The 19,239-nt window shown below is 49.6% G+C and overlaps 1 protein-coding gene across 3 annotated transcripts in view; it reads left to right on the forward strand.

Annotated features, from left to right (window-relative positions):
- LOC149334526 (AP-5 complex subunit mu-1-like) overlaps positions 1-19,239 on the forward strand; it is a 55,393-nt gene that overhangs the window by 28,319 nt on the left and 7,835 nt on the right. For all 3 annotated transcript variants that reach the window (XM_089555162.1, XM_089555163.1, XM_089555164.1), the window contains 3 exons: positions 1,014-1,111; positions 3,428-3,513; positions 7,455-7,573. In XM_089555162.1, the coding sequence (XP_089411288.1) occupies positions 1,014-1,111; positions 3,428-3,513; positions 7,455-7,573 (303 nt within the window). The remainder of the gene's footprint in view (positions 1-1,013; positions 1,112-3,427; positions 3,514-7,454; positions 7,574-19,239) is intronic.

Here is a 19,239-nt window from a genome sequence, read left to right on the forward strand (position 1 = left end):
ACAGTGCGAGACATTTTGCATAGATTGGGGAGAGGAAGGTGAATTCTGAATTGGAATAGAATCAGAATTGGAATAGGTTGATGAGTGAAAGAAGAATGGTTTGGTTTATGGAGGTGTTTAACGTCCCAAAGAGACTCGGGCTATAAGGGACGCCGTAGTGAAGGGCTCTGGAAATTTCGACCATTATGGGGTTGTTTAACGTGCACTGACATCGCACAGTACACAGGCCGCAAGGGCACTGCCTTCAGCAGCGTACCTGGGGACATGCTTGTTGTTTCTATGATGTTTTTTTTTTCCCAAGCACCGTTTGGGCGGGCTCTTCTTCCGAACGTTGTGAGTGCTTATGTAAAGTGGACATTCTGAGTTTCGTAGCCAGTGTAGGCTAATCTCTTGATTTGTGCACATTGAAGTCATCTTGCAGCGTGTGCCCTGGAGGAACCCCCCCCCCCCCCCCACCGATCTCACACCTTTGACCCAAGGAGGGGAAGTGTTCCGATCAAGTGCTACGTCAGTGTAGTGAAGTACTGGGGAGCAGTAAGCCTCCTGGGTAATACAGCAAATCCTTGTTGACTTGAAATGATTTCAAGATAAGCAGTGTAGGTGCATTTAGCAGTTTGAGTCCTGTGTTCAGCTTCATTTAGTTGCACAGATTCCTATACAGAGTCCCACATAGTGCAATGGCAGTGCGGGAAATAACAGTCGACAGAGACAAGCACACAATCTTCCTGGCATGACTGCATTGGTAACGTGATGACTGCAGTTGTCACCATTATCTTTGGCACAGTTTTGGTTTTTGTTTTTAGAGGCAGATTTCAGCTTGTTTGCATTTTATTATGAAACCTTTCGAGGTAAGCAATGGCGAAGACACGGCACCTGGTGTAGGTTATTGTATGGCATGGAAACTTTTGACTCGACTGATGTTTCAAAACATTTTGGGTAACAAGGTGCAGTTATGTATCTTTAGTGCTGCTCAGACTGCACAACTAACGTCTCTGCTTGGCAATTCTTTGCAGGGGGACAAGCATGTTGATTTCCTTCTGCAGCTGAAGTTGCAGGCTGGCATCAAGAATGCTTTCCAGTCACTGGACGTCCGGATACCTTTCTTTAACAGGTGATCCACTGCCCCCTTTTACTTAACTGTTCTCCCCGTGCTCTGCTGTTGTACAAGTTACTGGCAGAAATGAGTTCCTTTTTAAACTTTTTAAACAGAAATAAATTTTTATAATGAAGTCACAACTATGAAATCTTCAGGGAACATGCATTTTTCCGTGCTGATTCCAAATATGTAATTTAATTTTATGTACAACAAGTCCTTGTGCATTTATGCAATATGTTAGGTAACTTTTGCCAACAGTTTGAAAGAAGTTCTACTGCAGCGAACTTGCTAGACTGCATGCCATTGGTTTCCCTTGACATCAAGCTATGCAATAAGGGTAAAATTATCATCCTGCCTGTTATAGAAGGTGAGTTATACAATTTTGAAATCATCAGTTTCTTCCCGTTTGTGAAGTGGCAAATTCAACAGCCTGCAACTCGACTAATTTTGCCCTTATTGCATAGCTTGATGTCAAGACAAGCCAGTGGAATGCGTCCTGGCAAGTTTCCTGCAGCAAAATTTATTGAAAGCTCTCGGCAAAAAGTTACATAACATATTATTTAAGTGCCCAATGACTTGTTGTACATAAAATTAAATTGCATCTTTGGAACCAGCATGGAAAAACACGTTTCTTGAAGATTCCATTATTGTGACTTCATTAACAAGATTTTTTTTTCTAAGACCAGCTTCCCCCCTTAGATAGGAAAATGTCTGGTAGATTCCTAAAATTCGTGAAGCTATTCTCGTTTGAAGCTCGTCCAACACAGTGTGTGGAAACAGTGCCTTGGCGGGGCTGCGATGAAAACAAGATTTGGCCGAAGATGCAGTGGCAGGGCTTCACATGAGACCTGGATCCACTTGCATGAAGCATATAAGATGGTATAGTTCAGTCTAGTTCCCATTCCAGCCTTATTTGCAACCTGGACTCTCTGTTCAAAATGAGGAAAGAATAGGCACACATATGAGTCCCTCTTTGTCAGTGGAACTTAACACCTGAACTGCACATGGGCTCCAGCTTTCACAGTTTTGCTGCAATTCTGGTCAAGACTTCCAAAAAGCACAAATGCTAGCTGGCAGCTGAATGTTTCAGTCCATGTTTCTGTTTCTTTTTTTTTGATAGTGTGCACCTTTCCTTTCCTCAAATCTAGCGGAGGGTCTAGACTGTGAATAAGGCTAGACTGGGAACTAGACTGTTTGATTTGTTTCGTTCAAGTGGGCCTGAAGTTGTCACTTGGACCCTGGAAGCTTCAGATTGCTGAATTCCTACTCCATGTTGGCAAACTCCCTCTGAAACATCGAACTGAGTGCCAACATCGGAGCATGTGACTTGACTCGTTTGTGGACAGCCGTGTCGAATGCAGCAAAGGAACTCCAGCTACTTGCATAGCTGCTTTCGTGGGTCAGACATTGGCAGCGACAGAGTGCCTTGTGCAGCATTTCAGGAGCAGCATTGCCACACAGCGGCCATGGATGAGATCAGTGAACTGCCGTCTTCCAGTGTGCAGCCCTCCGACAAGTGCCAGTTGTCAGTGTTGTGTTGTGCGGCAGTTTGGTTGGTGGTAATCGTCATCAACATCAGCCTGACTATGCCCACTGCAGGGCAAAGGCCTCTCCCATGCCTCTCCAGTTAACCCTATCCTTCGCCAGTTGCGTAGTATAGGCACCTATATTTGGTGGCATGTTTTCTTCTGTACAATGATGTGGAAGGCACTACTATTCATGAATCACCATGTGGCTTTTGGCAACGACTGCTAAATAATTCATAATCGAATTTTTCTGTCTTGCTGTTTCGAAAGGTTTCGGTTTCAACAGCTTGAATGATGGCTGTGACATCAAAATGTGGCTAGACGTCACCTGAGGCATGGAAAAACTGCGACATAATCACTGCTTTATCGTTAAAATTCTCTACAGTGCTGAAGCCAGCCTCCCTCAAGGGCCGGAATGACAATGAATGTATAAGCAATAGTTATATTGTATTTTTCTCATGCCTCAAGTGACCTATAACCACACTTTGAAGTCACAGTCATCATTCGGCTTTTGAAACCAAAACAGCACGAGAAAGAAATTTGATGATAATTTGTTTAGCTGTCATGGGAGAATAGCACGTGGCAACCTATTTATAATAATTCCTTATGCATCATTGCAAAAAATAAAATGTGCACCCAAAAGTGGGGTGTCTACACTCCTTTAATGCTGCGTCTATCATTCTTTTTCGCAAGGTTTGCCGTGCTGTCTTTAATTTAACTTCAAGCCTTTCCGTTAGCCGGCGCAACGACAGACAGTGCCACTACGTTGATACAAGTGTTAACTGGCGCTTGGGGTTATTTGCAGGGGCTGCATCAGAAAGTCGAGCCTGACGCCCAGCTGTGGGAGTGTCTCCGTGACCAGGGACAAGTTCAACCTGCTCTGGGCAGTCGGTGAGTAGTCTCCACTGCTTAAACTACATTGTGCACTGTTTGTGTGATGGGAGTGGTTAAAGGGATACTGAACCAAACTTTTGGAGCTGCTCTTTCACATGCAAACAAGAGCTTGACTCTTAAAAGTGATAAATGCTACAAGCATTTCAGCAAAAAGGCGGTAACATGTTTTTTTCTTCGATTTATTGCCGTGTCGTTGCACCTGGCGGCCGCCTGTGGAAGCTGCGGCTAGACGTCATAACACCCGCGTGCCCACCGTTCCCGCAGGAGCATGACTGCCATTGCTATTTGCGGCTTTTCCAGTTTTTAGTTTTGCGTCGGCCACTCGTCGTCTGCCGGTCGTCTGCTCACGGTGTACACAGATATGTCAAGATGTTAATCGATGCTTTCTACATAGCATAACAGTATGCACGCTTATGTACGCTAAATGCAGCTATTTATTGCAGACCTTACGCCATTTCTAACATTCTCACTTTTAAAACAGAGGCGCGACGATGTTCAGACTAGTGGCGCCACCTGGTGGTTAGGAGGGGAAACATTGTTGTCAACAAACAGACACCCCACTTAAGCCTAAAGAGGGCAGAATCGTCACTCTAAATAAAAAAAGTAAAGCGAATTTATTACTCGTACGTTTTCTTATGGGCGACAGGAGGCGAAGCGAAAGGCCGGTGGCCCATTTATGGCCAGTGAATGCGCTGGAGAAGGCATTAACAACGATGAATCTAGTCCGAAGCGAGGCGTCATTCCTCGAAGGGCTCCGCCATATTTGTCGCTGCGGGAATGCAACTTTGTACTCGGTGTCCTATTGCCTGTCGGACGAGGGTGTCATGACGTCACGCTCTTCACCTCGTGCCGGCCGGGAGGGCTTGACGCGCGCTCCTGAAACATCGAAAATTAAAACCATCCGCTGAAAAATGTGCGCAGTGACGACTAGATTTCGGTGCAGTCACATTCCAAAAATCTATTTTCAGCGTTTTTAATCAATTTTAAGATTTTGCTTCAATATCCCTTTACGAGCTTGGTGACAAGTGCTGCATTGCAGCTTTCATGGTTGCTTGATTGTAGTGTGGTGAAGCCAGCTACAGTGATTCAGCCATTTGCTTGATTTGATTTTTTCAGAAGTTGTCGGCTAGTGGAAATACATTTCTGTAGCATGTGTCCTTCGGGCAGTGCAACCCCTTTGTAGCAGTCATTCAGACTGGCCAAAAACCTTTACCCTGTCAGCATCTTTGCTATGTAGGTTGTTGGTGATAGCATGGCTCTGAGGATGTGGTCTGGTAATTTGTCTGCTTGCTAATTACGTACAGTGTAAGGTAAGCACCTTATGCTGGATGCATGCACTCATTCTAAAGCTTTATTCTAAAGCCATTCACTTCTTTTCTAAAGACATGATAATGCGTAATGTTTTACTACAAGAAAAATTGCAGGAGGTGTGAATATATCTCCTGAGCAGAAATTTTGTTGCCATAAAATCAGCCGAGAACAGCAGTAGATAGTGCTAGATAGTGCTGAGTAAAGCAGAAATTTGGGCTAGTTGGTATGTTTCTGTTTCTGCTCACAGCGCACGAAACACTGGGTGAAAGTCGAGGACACAACTCGAACAAGCGCTGACTATCAACTGGGTTTATTTGAAAATGAGACACCAAGATAAGCTTTGAACGAAAATATTTGTAAGCAGAAAGTTATCTAAAAGATATGTGGGAGGACAGGTATCCCAGTTCCCTCTCAGACAATGCAACGGAAGGGCCTGTGATGAATGTAGAAGGCCTCCATTTTTTCGCATGTTACCTTATTGCTTGTGGTGGAATGGGACGTGCATGTTCTCGTAATTTGGGATGCATTTACACTTCTTGCATAGAAACGTGGACTGTGCATCGGGGTCACCTTTTGCTCTCCTTTCTTCGTTATACTTTTCATGCTTACATCGGCAAGTCCTGCAGTGGACGGCTGTGTGCGATAGGGTGTCATGTTTCCTTGTGTTTTCATGTTCTGTAAGTCGCTTATTACCACATGTTCAATGTCCATGGTGCTGCATGAAAAGAGGACCTGAAAAACCACTCCTAGTTCGTAAGGAATAGCTGGTGATACATGACGCACCTGACAATCATTTCTCTTTCCATCTTGCCTCTCTATGACCTCTTTACACACTGTGCTCAGTTTCTAGGACCTATGACTTGTTTACACACTGTGCTCAGTTTTCTAGGAGCAGAAAACATACATCAATGTCATATCTACCTCTGGCGTTCTTCAGCCTACGATACATGCAATGCACGTACAAAACCATTGCCAGCCTTTTTCTTCCTTTCCGCTTTTGGCGGAGCCCCATTCTTAAGCTGTCTGATTAGTTTCTCTGCCGCCCTTGAAATAAATTGAGTGAGGCAGCTGTTCGTGCACAGCCTGCCTGCTTGAACTGGTACGCTCTTCCGTATCCTTTCGTGGCAAGATTTTCTGAGAGCTGATTACAAGCACGAAGCAGCAGTGTTCCCTTTTATGAGCTCAGAGTGACCGGATTGGAAGTTTAGCAAGGGTTTGACAGGTCTCTGTTGATAACACCAGCACACATGTGCTGGTGCCAAATCGAAAATCAGCAGTTCTGTGTTGCTGGGTGCCTCAGTTGCAAATTTCAGCCCTTGTTCACATTCATTAAAATACTTCAGAATGTCTGCCAGACTTGTAGGCAAGCTGCCTGGTCCTGTAAACGCCAAGTAGTCTTTAACGAACCGGAAAATCCGAACGACGAAATTCATGCAATGCTTTTTCCATCGTCCTGCCAGCACTGCTCAAAAAGATGTTACCCAAAACAGGCGGCACCTGTTTTGGCCAACATCTTTGAAAAAGACATCACGCATTGAAGCTGTTTTGACTACTGGTTCTGTAAAAAAGAAAAAGAAAAGGGTACACAGTAGTAACTTGTATACCAATGACTTCGTAAAAAGCCCTCAAATGTGGTATGTATCCTTGCCTCATTCTTTTGGACATTTAACACACTGCATTAGACATGAAAATTGCTTCAAGAAGTATTCTGAGGCAGTCAATTGATGGAAAAGGCTCAAAAGCTCCACAGGTTTTGAATTTTTTTTTTTGTTCCCGCCAAGTTGCGTCTATCCAAACTGTACCCCCACACACAGAACACTAAGGAGGCCAATCAGTGAAATATGAAACCACACCGAATGGCTTGTTTGATAGTTTGGTAGTACTCCGCATGCAAAAATGTGGTACGTAGGTGTTTCCGTTTTCTGTTTGCCAGCAGTTGAAGCAAATGGGACACGTGTCCTCTTGCTGCACAAAGCGTTAAAAGGCGCACTGAAGAGGAATCTGAACTGGTATTTTTACCTCTGGAAATCGATCTACTTGCTCCAATCGCTCTTAGAAACTTCAAATTATTGTCCTGTGTAGCCGATTTCCCTTATTTAAATCCAATTAAATGTCCCGGCTCTTGCATTTTTTTTTAAATTTCCCGCAGACGGTGGAAGGAGTCGACCAACCTTTCACCCAGTCCCATGGTGGCTTGCCGCTCTGCCATCGACAGAGTGATAGTATGTAGTGATCGGCGAACGCAAAGAGTCCACGCGTATTTTTATTTCTGTGGGCCTAATTTGCAGCTATGTAATCTCTGACTTGATCTATTAATTCACAGAAACCTAAAAAAAAAATAAAAGTGAAAGCAAAGCCACCACGTGTCTGCCTGAAAAGCACTCCATGCATTGGTCAGCTCCTCCCACCGTATGCGGGAATTCAAAAAAAAAAAAAAAAGGCGGGAGCCAGATGTTAATTTGAATTAAATTAGGGAAATCGGCAGGCCGCACAGGGCAATAAATCAAAGTTTCTAGGAGTGCTGGGAACGTGTGGATCGAGTTCCCATGGCAAAGAGACGAGTTCAGATTCTTTTTCAGTGCACCTTTAATCTCTACTGTGTCTTTATGCTTGGTTGTCCCTTTTAGGCCAGAAGTTTCCGGCGTCTTCCCAGGAAGTTTCACTGACGGGCACGGTGCACTTCGAGGAGAGACCCTCTGACACAAATGCGTCTGCCCTCTACGCGGGCCTGACGTCCTATGCTCAGGTCAGATCACTGGGGACTCACGTGGAGATTTTATTTTTTTTTTATGGTAGCCTGCTCAGTGAAGTGAAAAGACGCCTTTGTGAGGGGACTGCCCAGCCGATGTGTTGGAGCACACAAGCTCCTGACGGTCATGAAGTCACAACCGCTGCTGTGAAGGTATTGTACGGTATTCGTTTAATTTAGTACAAAGTTGTTCAAAGCTTGAAAATTATCATATTTACTCGCATAATTATCGCACTCGCGTAATGATCGTACCCCCGAATTTTGTTGTCAAAATTCATTTTCTTGTTATTCCCTGCGTAATGATAGCACCCCGAACTTGCCGCTGCAATGTCGAAAATGTCGAGTCTAGCCGACGGTGATCGTACTTGCCATCTGTCTGACTCTGTCAGCATTACAGCAGCAGCCGCCTGATGGTTGACCTGCGGTCACATGTCTGCGGTCACAGTCTAAATGCAGTTATGCTTAACCGCGGATACCAAACTTAACTACGATTATCTCGAATCACGGTTCGCCAACAATCCGGGTTTCAGTGCAACGAAAAAAGTGATGCGGTGATCCAGCTAAAATTTCTTGTTCTCGTAAATAATAAGGCCTGAGATATGGGAATGTCAAAAATGAATCCTCCTTGAGGATCACTGACCTGTGCTGAGTTGCTGCTAGGAGTAATAACTGCGATACAAGCTAGTTTTACGTTCACAGCCGCGTAGCAGCAACCGCTGTTGCAGCGCGGGTGACCCGATCTGCTTGTACGCCAGCTCCGCTGCGAAGGCGTCGCTGAAATCGATCGTATATATTTCTTTTAATATGAAACAATCAGGTTGTCAGTAAGGCAGCGCCATAAGTAGACCATTCATTATAGCGTTGGTCAATTCGAAAGCTCCGTCCACTGTGGCTTCGATAATGCCACGTATCATTGTAGTGTTTGTTCGTTCACGCTCAAGGCTGCAGGAAAGGGCTGTTATCATTTTTGTTCCTGACGCGAGAAGCGACCGGACTAATCTCGATTGTTCACAGCCATGAACAGCTTCGCCTACGTGTTTCTAGATTACTCTAGATGATCTCGACCTGTTATCTCGAAGTTTCCTAGCCGGCTTTAAATTGAACGATGCCACGAGCAGCGGGCATTCGTAGTTCGACGACCGACGAGCACGTTTGTTGCTTACGCCGCCGCCGAGTGATTCAGTTATTTTGCGGGCGCAAGTCAGCCCAAATAAAGAGCTTTGTTTCCAAGACTGGCTGGTGTCTTCCTGACCACTGGACTGCCGTCACTACAACGTGACATCTGGTGGAGGTGCTGGGTAGCCTTTCATGTTCCGGACACCCCCTACAAGCCGTGACGCCACCCCTCTGAGTCATCAACCGCAGGACCTGAGTCCAGTCCACCGCGCTAGCCGACGCCTGCAAGGGGACGCACCAGAGTTCGGGAATCTGCCGGACCCTACCCGGAAGCGAAAGCCAGCAGCAACGTCCACCATGTGCTTGCCCCAGACGACGACTCCAATCATTCTGCAGCAGCCCCGGGTGCCACCAACCTTCGACGCTTCGCCTGGCGCCGACCCCGAAGAATGGCTGGAGCAGTTCGACCGAGTGGCTGTCTTTAACAACTGGGACGATGCCATGAAATTTAGGTACGTCTTCTTTGCCCTGGAGGGACCAGCAAGAGTCTGGTTTGAGAATGAGGAAGCCAGCCTCGCGAATTGGGCAACCTTCAAAGAGCAGCTTCTCAAGACTTTCACAAACGTCGTGAGAAAGGAGAGAGCCCAGCAGCTGCTACAGTCTCGCATACAACACCCAAACGAGACCGTTGCAGTGTACACTGAGGAGATGAAGCGTCTCTTCCGGCGTGCCGACTCGAACATGAAGGAAGAAGAAAAGGTCAAGCTGCTTATGCGAGGAGTTAAAGAACAACTCTTTGCCGGCCTCGTACGGAACCCACCGAAAACCGTGGCGGAATTCATAGAAGAGGCCTCCACGATGGAAAAAACTCTTGACGCCCGAGCCCGCCAATATGAGCGCCAGCAGCGTGTTTTTTCAGCAAACTGCCTGGACGCCGCTAACAACGATAACCTGCGGGAGGTTATACGCCAAGTTGTATGAGAAGAGCTCCGACGATTGCTGCCAAATGGAACGCAGCCGCAGGTTACATCACTTACTGACGTAATCCGGGACGAGGTTCAACAGGCCTTGGGTGTGACGCCGACACCCACGCAGCCTCTGGAGCCCCCAGCCATGACTTATGCCGCAGCTGTGCGCAGTCCTGCACCTCGACGACGGGACCCAAGCCCCTATCGCCCTCAGCCAGCTGCGCTGGACCGCCGCCCACTCGCCCCAACCCACCCGTCCTACGAGCGACGTGCACAGCCGAGGAAATGCGACGAGTGGAGAACTCCCGACCAGCGCCGCCCACTATGCTTCCACTGTGGAGAAGCCGGTCACGTCCTCCGGCACTGCCCATACAGAAGACTGGGCATCCGAGGGTTCTCTTACGACGCTCCACGACCCCGACCCGGCCAGCAACCAGCCGAAATCGAGGAGTTTTTACGTCGGGAAGAATACTCATCGCCGAGCCGCCTATCACGTTCCCCGTCGCCATCGTCCCAGCGCTTTGTATCTCCTAGCCGAGGTTACGCCGTGCGTGGACGCTCCCCCAGCCCCCGAAAGTTAAACTAAATAAAGCAGCCTCTGGAGGTGAGGTTGCTTCTAAGCGCAGTGACAAAGATCCTCCATCGACGAGTACTCAAGACCATGCCACGACGACGACACCGACGACGACGACGACGACGCGGCCAGAATTGAAGCTTTTACCGCTGCCCAGTGAAGTAACGTCGCAGTACGCCCACCGCAGCCTCACTACTCGACGAAGCCGTGATCGGACACCGAAGACAACGTACAATACGAGAACGCGTACAAGTGACCTTGAAGTTACGGTCGACGGTCACGCGGTTACTGCCTTGGTGGACACGGGAGCTGACTACTCTGTCATGAGTGGCCCACTCGCTGTCCGACTCAGGAAGGTAACAACAACCTGGGATGGCCCGCTGATCCGCACCGCAGGTGGCAACCTGATTACGCCGTCAGGACGCTGCACCGCGAGAGTTACTGTAAATGGGAGAACCTATGCGACAACCTTCCTGATCCTACAGCAATGCTCGAGAGACGTGATTTTGGGAATGGACTTCCTGAACGAACATCGGGCGATCATCGACCTTCGATCTAAGTCGATCAAGCTTTCCACGGAAAAAGCCATACCTGTTGAGACGAGCGCGACTCATCACGTTACCTTAAACGTCCTCGATGAAGCATTGAGCGTGCCACCCCGATCAAGTGTTCTCGTCGGCATAGGTACTGGAGACATCGAAAATGCCGAAGGCGTTATCGAGGGGAACACCCAGTTACTCCTGGATCGAGGATTGGGCGTCGCGAGGGGAGTCGCCGAAATCCGAAATGGCCAAGCCCAGGTGTTGCTAACCAACTTCACGGAAGAATACCGGCATCTAAACAAAGGTACGACGATCGCTTTCCTCGACGAGCTGGCAGACATCAGAGACGTATTTGCCCTACCCGACCAACCCGCAGAACCATCTGACCAAGGCCATCAACCCACGTTCGACATCAACCCGGCATTACCCCGGAGCAGACAAGACCAAATACGCAGTCTTCTTCAAAGGTACACCGATTGCTTCTCATCAGCATCGAATGTGCGACGAACCCGGCTTGCCAAGCACCGCATTGTCACAGACGAACACGCGCGACCACTGCGACAGAGCCCCTACCGCGTATCGCCGCTAGAACGCCAAGCTATCCGCAAGCAAGTTGAGGAAATGCTTCGTGACGACGTCATACAGCCATCGAGGAGCCCCTGGGCAGCACCGGTTGTCCTAGTGAAAAAGAAAGACGGCAACCTTCGCTTTTGCGTCGATTACCGCCGCCTGAACAACATTACGAAGAAGGATGTCTACCCCCTCCCCCGCATCGACGATACACTGGACCGGCTGTGCAACGCTAAGTACTTCTCATCGATGGACCTGAAGAGCGGCTACTGGCAAATTGAAGTCGACGAAAGAGATCGCGAGAAGACTGCGTTCATCACGCCAGACGGACTCTTCGAGTTCAAGGTGATGCCATTCGGCCTCTGCTCTGCCCCAGCGACGTTCCAGCGAGTAATGGATACGGTGCTCGCAGGCTTGAAGTGGCAGATTTGCCTAGTCTACTTAGATGACGTTGTTGTCTTCTCCTCAAGCTTTGAAGACCACCTCAGAAGGCTTCGGATAGTGCTGGAAACGATCAAGTCTTCAGGCCTGACACTGAAACCAGAGAAATGCCACTTCGCCTACGAGGAGCTGCTGTTCCTTGGTCACGTCGTAAGCAAGGATGGAGTTCGCCCAGACCCCCAGAAGACGGCTGCGATCGCAGAGTTTCCACAGCCTAATGACAAGAAGGCTATACGCAGATTTCTTGGATTGTGCGCTTATTACCGACGATTCGTCAAGAACTTTTCGCGCATCGCTGAACCTTTGACTCAACTTACCAAGGCTGACGTGCCTTTTAAATGGGAAAGGCCACAAGAAGAAGCTTTCAACGAGCTGAAGCGCCGCTTACAGTCCCCTCCTGTGCTCGGGCACTTTGATGAAAACGCCGAAACCGAAGTTCATACTGATGCAAGCGGGGTGGGCTTAGGAGCGGTCCTCGTTCAGAAAAATGGCAGACAGGAGAAAGTTATCGCGTACGCTAGCCGTTCACTGTCGAGAGCCGAAGCCAACTATTCGACGACAGAGAAAGAATGTCTCGCCATTATTTGGGCCACATCCAAATTTCGCCCCTACCTATACGGACGACCATTCAAGGTTGTGAGCGATCACCATGCTCTGTGCTGGCTGGCCAATTTGAAAGATCCCTCCGGCCGCCTTGCTCGTTGGAGCCTGCGTCTTCAAGAATTCGACATAACTGTAGTCTACAAATCTGGCCACAAGCATTCCGATGCAGACTGCTTGTCACGAGCTCCTGTCGACGCAGCACCCGAAGAGGAAGACGACGACGCTTTCTTAGGACCGGTAAGCGCCAGCAGTTTCGCGCAGCAGCAGCACTCGGATCCTGACTTGCAAAGCCTAGTTGATTATCTGAAAGGCAAGACCGCATCGCCTCCCCGAGGGTTCAAGCGGCAACTGTCGTCCTTCGTCCTTCACAATAATGTCCTCCTGAAGAAGAACTTCGCGCCGAACAGGACAGTGCATCTTCTTGTCGTGCCCAAAAATCTCAGGCAAGAAATTATGCAGGCATGTCATGATGAGCCGACTGCAGGACATCTCGGGATTGCTCGCACGTTGCACCGCATCCAGGAGAAGTACTATTGGCCACGGCTAGCTACCGACGTTTCCCATTACGTGAAAACGTGCCGTGAGTGTCAGCGACGCAAAACGCCTCCGACTAGACCAGCCGGACTCCTGAACCCCATACCACCGCCAACTAAGCCCTTTCAGCAAATAGGGATGGACCTCCTCGGCCCCTTTCCGACCTCTTCATCAGGAAACAAGTGGATCATCGTGGCCACCGACTACATGACCCGCTACGCCGAAGCAAAAGCATTGCCTAGTGGTACCGCAACAGAAGTCGCAAAATTTTTTGTCGAACAAATTCTCCTGCGACACGGCGCCCCGGAAGTGCTCATCACAGACAGAGGAACGGCGTTTACAGCGGAGCTGACGCAAGCCATTTTAAACTACAGCCAGACAAGCCATCGGAGGACCACTGCCTATCATCCACAAACTAACGGACTCACAGAGCGTCTGAACAAGACCATCGCAGACATGCTCTCCATGTACATCGACGCCGAACACAAGACGTGGGACTCCATTCTGCCCTACGTGATCTTCGCTTATAATACTGCCGTCCAGGAGACAACCAGGTTTACCCCATTCCAGCTGGTATACGGCAGGAAGCCCACGACAACACTCGACGCAATGCTTCCGCACGTTTCCGACGAAGACAACCTCGACGTCGCCGCCTACCTTCATCGCGCCGAGGAAGCCCGAAGACTTGCGCGGCTTCGCATTCAAGACCAGCAGCACACCGACGCCCGACGCTACAATCTGCGCCGACGAGACACGCATTACAAGCCAGGTGATCGGGTTTGGATATGGACGCCAGTTCGCCGCCGTGGATTGAGCGAAAAGTTGCTGCGACGCTACTTTGGCCCGTACAGGGTTCTCCGTCGGATCGGTGACCTCGACTATGAAGTCATCCCCGACGCCACGACAGCATCTCAGCGACGCCGCCCACGCCGGGAAGTCGTACACATGTCGTACGCCTGAAGCCATATTATGAACGCTAAAGGACTCGAAGTTTCGTTTTCCGTGTTTATTTTCATTTTAAAGCATCGAGACGATGCTTCTTTGGAAGGGGGGTAATGCCACGTATCATTGTAGTGTTTGTTCGTTCACGCTCAAGGCTGCAGGAAAGGGCTGTTATCATTTTTGTTCCTGACGCGAAAAGCGACCGGACTAATCTCGATTGTTCACAGCCATGAACAGCTTCGCCTACGTGTTTCTAGATTACTCTAGATGATCTCGACCTGTTATCTCGAAGTTTCCTAGCCGGCTTTAAATTGAACGATGCCACGAGCAGCGGGCATTCGTAGTTCGACGACCGACGAGCACGTTTGTTGCTTACGCCGCCGCCGAGTGATTCAGTTATTTTGCGGGCGCAAGTCAGCCCAAATAAAGAGCTTTGTTTCCAAGACTGGCTGGTGTCTTCCTGACCACTGGACTGCCGTCACTACAACGTGACAATACGAAACAAGTTAGGCCTAGCGACTGCTAGGGAGTACAGAGCGTCGTCGTCCGCCGCGCTCGCTAGCGGCAACATTGCAGTAAGCGCACGGAAACCAGTGTCCAAGCGTTGTGAATGTGTCACCTAAGTACATCAACAATGCGGCAGGGACCGGACATTTTTCGACGCAACGCCGGTAAAATGCGTAGCTTGAACTCTGCGAAACGTTGCTGTTGTACGCTGCTCCTGCGCCTTCGTACGGGATTGAAGGCTGCCTAAAAGCGCCGTCGCGCAGCACTATACACACTGCCTATTTTGATGCGTTGCTCTTGGAATGGGATTTAGTGCGAAGAAAGTGCGTTCTAGAAGCGGGCCAGCTGGTGCGCTTTTCGCACTCTACCTTCTCGGTTAATGATGTAAACGTCGCCGAGCTCTGTTTGAGATAACCGCATTTAGTGGCGCAACCGCGGGTAGCACGCCCGTGTGACAAGGGTTGTCTGCCTGCAACTTGTTTGCGTTTCCGGTGCAAAAAATTTTTGTAAAAAATTTACCGCGCGTAATGATTAAATTTGCGTCATTAAATTTGCGTCACTTTTTTGGAAAAAAAAAAGTGCGATTATTATGTGAGTAAATACGATATCTGTTAATGATGATTGTGGACCTCTGACCCCACCTTGAGTAGACGGAGACTACCTTGTGCCATGGCACTGGTTGGCCAAGCTGCCCTTGTCATGCCAGCATCGTCATGTTGCAGTAACTGAACACATGGTAGACACTTGGGGCAGAATGGCATTTGGACTGTTGTGTTCAACATCGGCATGTGTTGCCAGCGTGCAAGCAGCCATTTTGTTGCAAAGCTATCGCCAGTAGTTCGATATTTCTGGGACCAGGCAGAACTGCAAGCGCAACCGCAGTGCTGTTTACGGTGATGCTTCCATCCATTCCTGGATCTCACATAGGACACAGTTCTGGCTGCAGGGCACATTCGCGGCAGAATCCCCTGCACACAGACAAATGTCACATGTGATGCAGAGGCTTCATATTCCAAGAAGCGGTTGCTTTCTCAAAAAGAAAAATCTGGCACACGCGCAGAGAGAGAACGCCCGATGAGTGCCTGTGTCATCATCCTGTGTCGCCTCATGAGTCTTGATCTTTGTGTATCATACTGTTCTTTTCAAGCGTGTACTAACAACAAGTACAGTCTTTGTCAAAAGTAACCAGGCTCCATGGTTTGCTTCTCATTCGTATAACAGAGCCTGCATGGCTTCGCTAAAGATCAAAAAGTTATTTGAAGGTGAGAACAGCGGTTCTCCTTACCATACAGAGATTTAGAGCTTGAGGGCTGGCAAAATAGCTCTAATATACGAAGGAAAACGTGCAGCCTAGTTACTTTTGACAAAGACTGTACTTCTAAGTTGGTCTCTGGTGGCTTGTTTGGCTGCAGTGTAGTATTACTGTCATGACCTCGGCCATAAACGCCGTTCCTCTGTGATGACAATTCTGGAGCCACATTGCACAGCATGATGAGCTCAGTGAATATTTTTTTCAATTCCAGCTGTACTGCTGGCGGGCAGAGCTTTTGCTTCAGTGTAACTTGTCATACCATCCTTCATACAAACCCAGACCATTTCAAGAAAGCCATCGAAAAAATCTGTTATTAACACCAGGTTGCTAGCCCACCCCTCATGTAAAGCCCTCACCCGAGGGCCCTTGAGGTATTTGTAATAAATAAATAAATAAATAAATAAATTTATGTTGTGTCCCCTTATTGCTTTTGTGTGTGTGCGCCCCCGCATCCTCCTCCTAACGACCACTCGCATCCTCCTCCTAACGACCACTCGCATCCTCCTCCTAACGACCACTTGCCCCTCGTCGCACGCTGTCACCAGATGCCCCCCCATGGTGCGCCCCCGCATCCTCCTCCTGTTTTGGGAAGCCACTCCCTCCCGTGGACGCTTCTCCGCTCCCTCCTTTTTTCGGGCGGCCAGTTCGGCTCCTGCCTCGGTCGACGCTGGTCGCACCCTCATCGGCTTTAAATAAACGAAGTCTTAAAGTACCGTGTGCGTCTTTCGCTGCATTCAACACAGCGACCGGACACGACAGTGGCGACGAGAAAGTGGATTCGACCCGCGCTACGCAACGCTATTGACAAGCCATGGCTACGCGAGGGTTTCCCAATCAGATACCAGAATTCAACGGCTCATCGTGGTCATCGTGGGTTGGACGCCTTCAGTTCTACTTTGAAGCTAACAACATCACAGACCCAGCCTTGAAGAGGGCCAACCTGCTGACGCTGTGCGGGGAGCAGACCTACGATACTGTCTGCGCCCTTATTCAGCCAAGCACACCAGCGGCAGTGTCTTACGACGACATCGTAAAAGCGCTGCAAAAGCACTACGACCCAAGGCCATCCGAGGTCTACAGCCGGGCTCGCTTCCAACGACGAGATCAACTGGGAGGAGAAACTGTGAGCGCCTACGTAGCCGCGCTCAAGAAGCTCGCTGCCGACTGCAATTTTGGAACGCTGTCGACAACAGCTACCGGGCAGGAGGGAGACGCAGCTTCTTCTGCTAACACCACCATGCTTCCCTTGGACGTGATGTTACGTGACAGATTTGTGTGCGGACTGAGTGACGAGTCATTGCAGCAGCGCCTGTTCGCTGAGAAGGACCTCACATTCAGCAAAGCTTACGACATCGCCGTTCGAGCGGAGAGCGCCGGTCACCAGCAGAGAGGGATTCGCCGGAACACCGAGCCGGTACACCAGACAAGCAACCAGGTGCGCAAGCCTTCTGTTGTTGTAAAATCGGTCAAAAAGGCACAACGCTGCTGGCGGTGTGACGACCAACACAACCCCCAGGGATGTCGATTCCAGTCAGCCACGTGTAATTTTTGCCACAAGCGAGGGCATATCGAAAGAGCATGCATTACGAAACGGAGACTTGCCAAGATAAAGTCACCTTCCCAGCCTAATCACAGCGTCAACGCCTCAGAGAATACGCCGCTATCTGATCTCCATGGAACAACATCAGCAACACCATCTGTGTTGTACGACCTGAACACCATGAATCTCGGCACGCGACCGAAGATTTTTACAGAAGTAAGCGTACATCACCAGCTGATTAAGTTCGAGGTGGACTCCGGCGCAGCCTGTACTCTGATCAGTGAGGACACGTTCCGAACTTCATGGCCATCTGACGCACCCGCCCTGCAACAAGACGACACGCACCTGCGAACGTGGTCAGGACAGAATCTGCCACTATTGGGCTCTGCCAACGTGCAGGTTAACTACAACGGCCAGACCCATACGCTACCTCTGCTTGTTGTGAAGGGCACAGGATCAAGCCTTCTAGGGAGAAACTGGTTTTCTCCACTAGGCGTGATGATATGCGGCATACACCAGACGCCGAGCCAGAACATGGTTGAGCAACTGCAGGAGAAATACAAAAGAGTATTCTCGGAAGAGATTCCAGGAAACGAAGGGCCCCCGGTCACACTGGAGTTGTTGGACAACGCGCAACCCAAATTTCTGAAGGCCAGGCCGGTGCCGTTTGCTCTCCGAGATTCAGTTGAAAAAGAGTTGGACAAACTGGAGCAGCAAGGTGTCATCGAGCCGACGCAGCATTGCATCAAACTCTCAGCGTACGACTACGCTCTGGTCTACCGCAATGGGAGTAAACATCAAAACGCCGATGCGCTAAGCCGTCTGCCACTAGACGCAACTGTTGACGAACCATTTCCACCAGGAGACGTTCTGATGTTCGAAGCACTGCCAGAACCTCCGCTTACAGCAGGCACAGTTGCAGCATCTACGCAGAAGTGCGCAGCTCTCCGGCTAGTTTACACAGCTGTTCAACAAGGCAACGTGCATAAACTCAAAGGGGACAACTTCGACGCTTACCGCAGGCGAGCTACAGAGTTGAGCACCCATCGCGGCTGCATCATATTTGGGTCCCGAGTTGTGATGCCGAGAGAACTACGCGCACAAGCTATGTCTCTCATCCACGCCGGACATCGGGGCATCGTTGCAATGAAAAAGTGTGCCAGAAGCTACATGTGGTGGCCTGGCATTGACAACGACATCGAAACAGTGGTGCGAGAATGCAAGCCTTGCCAGAGCAGCCGGAGCGCCCCGCCGAAAGCTCCTGTCCCAGAATGGGAAAAGCCAGACACACCATGGCACACACTGCACATTGATTTTGCAGGACCAATTGAGGGCTGCACTTTCCTTGTGTCGTAGATGCCTACACAAAGTGGCTTGAGATAAGGCAAATGGGACAGACGACTTCGGCAGCAGTCATTGACAACCTCCGATCACTATTTGCAACGTTCGGCCTGCCGCGCAAGGTAGTGTCGGACAACGGAACACCGTTTGTGTCTGCGGAGATCCTCAAGTTTTATCGCGACAACGGGATCTCATCAGTTACATCGGCCCCCTACCACCCAGCGACAAACGGACAAGCCGAGCGCTACGTAGCCGAGCTAAAACGCGCCCTTGAAAGAGATCAGACAGGCTCGCTGCAGCGCCGCCTTGCGCGCTTTCTCTTCAAGCAGCACACGACGGTTCAGAGCACAACAGGCGAGACCCCCTCGAAAATGATGTTCGAGCGTGAAATGCGAACCCAGCTCACAGCCATCCTCCCCGAGCCAAAGGCAGAGACGTTCCGGGAAGAAAAAGCAATTCCGCGCTGCGGCACGCTTAATGAGGGGCAGCGCGTCCTCGCCCGACAGTTTCTGAAAAAGCCACGCTGGGAGGAAGCTACAATTGTCAGACGCATAGGCCTGCGCTCTTGGCTCGTCAACATACATGGCACAGTAGCACGCCGACATCTCAACCAGCTGCGTAGATTTACGACGCCGTCTGAGAGCTGTCCGCCAGCGGAGAGAACACGTGCACC

This window comes from Amblyomma mixtum, chromosome 8, assembly GCF_055824585.1.
Source record: "Amblyomma mixtum isolate Tamu chromosome 8, ASM5582458v1, whole genome shotgun sequence".
NCBI lineage: Eukaryota > Metazoa > Arthropoda > Arachnida > Ixodida > Ixodidae > Amblyomma > Amblyomma mixtum.